This window comes from Eriocheir sinensis, unplaced genomic scaffold, assembly GCF_024679095.1.
Source record: "Eriocheir sinensis breed Jianghai 21 unplaced genomic scaffold, ASM2467909v1 Scaffold750, whole genome shotgun sequence".
NCBI classification, from domain to species: Eukaryota; Metazoa; Arthropoda; class Malacostraca; order Decapoda; family Varunidae; genus Eriocheir; species Eriocheir sinensis.
Window position 1 is genome coordinate 102,501 of NW_026112110.1, and position 5,000 is coordinate 107,500.

The 5,000-nt window shown below is 42.2% G+C and overlaps 1 protein-coding gene across 3 annotated transcripts in view; it reads right to left on the reverse strand.

Annotated features, from left to right (window-relative positions):
• LOC126994222 (cytotoxic granule associated RNA binding protein TIA1-like) overlaps positions 1-5,000 on the reverse strand; it is a 71,156-nt gene that overhangs the window by 24,844 nt on the left and 41,312 nt on the right. For all 3 annotated transcript variants that reach the window (XM_050853509.1, XM_050853507.1, XM_050853508.1), the window contains exons 4-5: positions 2,206-2,386; positions 1,342-1,477 (exon numbers count right to left, since the gene is read on the reverse strand). In XM_050853509.1, coding sequence (XP_050709466.1) covers positions 1,342-1,477; positions 2,206-2,386 — 317 coding nt within the window. The remainder of the gene's footprint in view (positions 1-1,341; positions 1,478-2,205; positions 2,387-5,000) is intronic.

Below are 5,000 nucleotides of genomic sequence, written 5' to 3' on the forward strand. Positions count from 1 at the left end.
AAATGGAATGAATGAATGAATGAATGAATGAATGGATGAATGAATGAAGAAAGGAAGGAAGGAAGAAAGGAAGGAAGGAAGGAAGGAAGAAAGGAAGGAAGGAAGGAAGGAAGGCAGAAAGGAAAGAAAGAAAGGAAGGAAGGAAAGAAAGAAAGGAAGGAAGGAAGGAAGGAAAGAAAGAAAGAAAGAAAGGAAGGAAGGAAGGAAGGAAGGAAGGAAGGAAGGAAGGAGGAAAAGGAGAAAGAGAATGAATAAAAATGATACGAAGGACGAGAATAAAAATAAGAAATAAAAGAAGGAAGGAAAATAATAAAAAAGGAAAAAGAAAGAATAAAAATGATAAAGAAAAAAAGAAGAAAAAAGACGAAGAAAAAAATGGTAATAAATAAATAAAAAGGAAAAAAAAATAACAAGAAAAAGCAGAAGGAAAAGAATGAAGAAAAGAAAGTCAAAGAAGAAAATTAGGAAAAGAAAAGAAGAAAAAAAACAATAAACTTTTTTTTTTAACTTCTCTGAAAACACGAATTATAATTTTTTTGGTCAAAGAAAAAAAAGAAAAAAAAGAAAGAAATTATGAGAAAATGTTTTATGAAGTTCTTTTTCTTTTTTCTTTCTCCTTTGCTCTGCCAGGCGTTAGAGAGAGAGAGAGAGAGAGAGAGAGAGAGAGAGAGAGAGAGAGAGAGAGAGAGAGAATGAAAGAAAATGACGAATAATAACATAATAATAATAATAATAATAATAATAATAATAATAATAATAATAATAATAATAATAATAATTCAGTATATGCCCCTTCCCTTTCTTTCCCTTCCTTTCCTTTCTCTTCCCAATCCTTCCCTTCCTTTCCTTTCCCTTCCTTCCCTTTCTCTTCTTTTCTCATCCCTTCCCTTCCAATCCAATCCCATCCCTTTCCTTCCCTTCCCATCCCATCTCTTCCCTTCCCTTTCCATCCTATCCCATCCCTTCCCTTCCCTTTCCATCCTATCCCATTCCTTCCCTTCCCTTTCCATCCTATCCCATCCCTTCCTTTTCCTTCCCTTCCTTTTCCTACAACTCATTTCAACACAATCACCTTTCCCTTCTCATCTCCTTTCCCTTCCCTTCCCTTTTCCACCCCATTCCCATCCCCTCCCCCTTCCCCCCCCCTCAACACAAGCGGGTGACCTTACTATGACCTTTCCCTTCCTTTCCTTCCCTTCCTTACAAATCCTTCCTTCATTTTTCCATTTCATTTTATTCTCATCTCATTTCTCCCTCTTTCCCTTCCTCCCAGCCATTCCCATCACTCCCCCCCCTCCCCCCTCCGCCCCCCCTCCCCTCAACACAAGCGCATGACCTCACCATGACCTGCGTAGTGACGGGCGTGTTGTTGGGGTCACCAGATTCCTTGCCCCAGGAACACTTGACAGGCTGGCCGTTGATCTCTGAGTTGTGAATGGAGACGATGGCGTGGGTGGCGGATTCTTTGGTGGAGAACCTGTTAGGGGGGGTAGAATGTAGTATTAGGGCTGTAGTGGTAATAGTAGCAGTAGTAGTAGTAGTAGTAGTAGTAGTATTGGTGGTGGTGGTAGGAGTAAGTGAAATCTGGCAAGCCGTGACCGTAGACTTCTCCCGCTTAAAAATTTCACTGTACTCTCTCCTACCATTTTCAAACCCCTTTTCCTTTCTTGAATCCTTTTATCCAACCCTTTTCCACTTTTTGAACCTCCTCTTCCCCCCTTGAAGGCCTTATTAACCCCTTCCTCTCCTGAACCCTTTATCCAACCCTTTTCCCCTTTCTGAATCTCTTCCTCCCCCCTTGAAGCCCTTATTAACACCTTCCTCCCTTGAACCCTTTATCCGACCCTTTTCCCCTTTCTGAACCTCTTCCTCAACCCTTAAGGCCCTTATTAACACCTTTCTCTCCTGAACCCTTTATTCAATCCTTTTCCCTCTTCTAATTTCCTTCCTTACCTTTAATTTCCCTCCCTTCGCCCTATTTTTTGTCTCCCTTCATTCCTCCTCCCTTCCTCCCTTATTCCTCTATTCTCTCCCTTCCTTTCTTATTCCCCTTTATTCTTCTCTCCCTCATTTCTCTACTCCCTTCCTCCCTTACTTCTTCCCTCTCTCCCTCACCCCTCTTTCCCTTACCCTATCTCCCTTCCTCCTCCCCTCACCTTCCTAACCCCTCTTTCCCTTCCCCCTCCCTTCCCCCTCCCTCCTCACCTCACGAACGCGTATCCCTTGTCTTTGAAGACGCGAATTTCGTGGATCTGTCCGTAGGGCGCGAAGGTCTTCTGCATGAGCTCCTCCGACAGGCCGTTGGTGATGCCCCCACAGTAAACGGTGCAGTTGGTGGGCGACGATTGGTTGTACACATCGTCGAAGGTGAGAGGCTTTTGATTGGCTGGAGGGGGAGAGGCGGGGTGAGTGGGGGCGGTGAGGGAGTGGGGGGTGGGAGGGAGAGGGTGGGGGAGGAAGGGAGCGTGGGGCAGGGGAGGGGCAGGGTGATAGAGAGAGGGGGGAAGTGTGTGTGTGTTTGTCTGTGTTTGTGTGGAAAACTATCAGAAAAAGATTCATGTTAAGAAAAGGGAGGAAGGAACATAGAAACAGCTATCTATCTATCTATCTATCTACATATAGATAGATAGATAGATAGATACATATAGTGATAGGTAGATAGGCATGCAGTTAGAGAGTGAGACATTTGTTAGTTAGCATGTGAAAAAACCTATCAGATAAAAAAGACCAAAAGTGTGTGTGTGTGTGTGTGTGTGTGTGTGTGTGTGTGTGTGTGTGTGTGTGTGTAAGCAAGGACAAAAAGCCGAGAGAGTTGATGGGTGCCAAAAGTGTGTGTGTGTGTGTGTGTGTGTGTGTGTGTGTGTGTGTGTGTGTGTGTGTGTGTGTGTGTGTAAGCAAAGACAAAAAGCCGAGACAGTTGATAGTTTGTGAGTGGCCAAAAGTGTGTGTGTGTGTGTGTGTGTGTGTGTGTGTGTGTGTGTGTGTGTGTGTGTGTGTGTGTGTGTGTTATCCAAAAGTGTGTCGGGGCAGAAAACAGCGGCGTGTGGAAGGCTGGAGGAGGTGGAAGCCGTGTCTGTGTCATGAAGGAAAAAACAAACACAACAACAATCAAATGAGCATCGGAACACTTCTAATGACGAGATAATTAGTGGAGAAATACGAGAAAAAATTACTTGGAAATGTACTAATTAAAAAAAACTTTACTAATAGAATAATAATGGTAATAATAATGATAGTAATAATAATAATAAAAAGTTACTGTCATATCACATTCTGGTGTTTGTTTGTTTGTGTGTTTGTTTGTGTACGTGTGTGTGTGCGTGTGTGTGTGTGTGTGTGTGGGTTGGTTAGCTTCATATTGCGTGCATGTTTGTATAAATATTTAGGACTAACCGCATGCAAGTGTCTTTGTGTGTGTGTGTGTGTGTGTGTGTGTGTGTGTGTGTGTGTGTGTGTGTGTGTGTGTAAATGTTTCTGTATGTGTGTGTGTGTGTGTGTGTGTGTGTGTGTGTATTAAAAACATGCTTATACAATCATATATATATATACTGGAGCAAATGGGGAGTGGGTGGGGAGGGGGGGAGGGGGGAGCTATCTGGGGGCAGGGGGAGGGGGCGGGGGCGAGGGGGGGGGGAGCAGACTGACTTCATCTCCATACATTCGAATAAAAACCAAAAAAATAAAAAAATAAAACGAAAACAAAAATGGAAAAAAAAATGAAAAAAATGATAATAGGAAAAGAAATTAAGGAAAAAAGAGAAAGAGAGAGAAAAAAGAGAGGAGATAAATGGAGTTAACTTAAATAATGGAAATAATAAAACTAATAATAATAATAATAATAATAATAATAATAATAATAATAATAATAATAATAATTTTCATGTGTTATTTATTTATTTTTGTGGGGAGAAGGGGGGGAGGGGGAGGGGGTAAAATTGGTCAATACAAAAACAAAAACAAAATAATAATAATAATAATAATAATAATAATAATAATAATAATAATAATAATAATAATAATACCATCATGCGTGTTATTTTTTTCTTCTTATGGGGGAAAGGGGAAAGGGGGGAGGAGGGGGGAGGGGGAGGGAGGGAGGGAGGGAGGGAGGAAAAAGGGGGAAAAATATGAGGAAAAAGTGGCAGGCATAGAAAAAAAGAGGAAAAAAGAGGAGAAAAAGACGAAGAACTTGACGCAAAAAAGACGAGAAAAAACAAATAATAATAATAATAATAACAAAATAATAATGATAATAATAATAATAATAATAGTGTTAATAATAATGATAATAATAATAACGAGGTCAAAAGGTTAATATAATCAAATAAAAAAAATCAAACCAGACTTACACACACACACGAACACACGCTACTCGCCGCCCCTGGCTGAAAAACACCAATAGAAGGTTGTTCAGTGTTCGAACCCCGCTGAGGCCTGACCTACGATGACCTGGGATGACCTGACCTGACCTGGGATGACCTGAGCTGACCTACGATGACCTGTGATGACCTGACCTGACCTGGGATGACTTACTATGATCTGGGATGACCTACGATGACCTGGGATGACCTGACCTGACCTACGATGACCTAACCTAACCTACGATGACCTGGGATGACCTGACCTGACCTATGATGACCTGACCTGACCTACGATGACCTGCGATGACCTAGCCGGACGTAATACGACTTGACCTACGAAAATCTGGGACCTGGCGTTCGATGACCTTAGCTGACCTGACCTGAGATGACCTACGTACTATGACCCGAGCTGACAAGACATATGGCCTGACCTAAGATGCTGACCTTAAATGTTCTGACCTAAAATGACCTCTGCCCTGACCTAAGATGGCCTGAACGATGACCTCTGACCTGACATCTGATGACCTAATGTGACGTGACCTGGCATATAGGATAACCTGACCTGAGCTGACGTATGGTGACCTTATTTGACCTGAGCTTGGGCCGGCAACTCGTGACGCTGCTGGGGTCATTATTTTT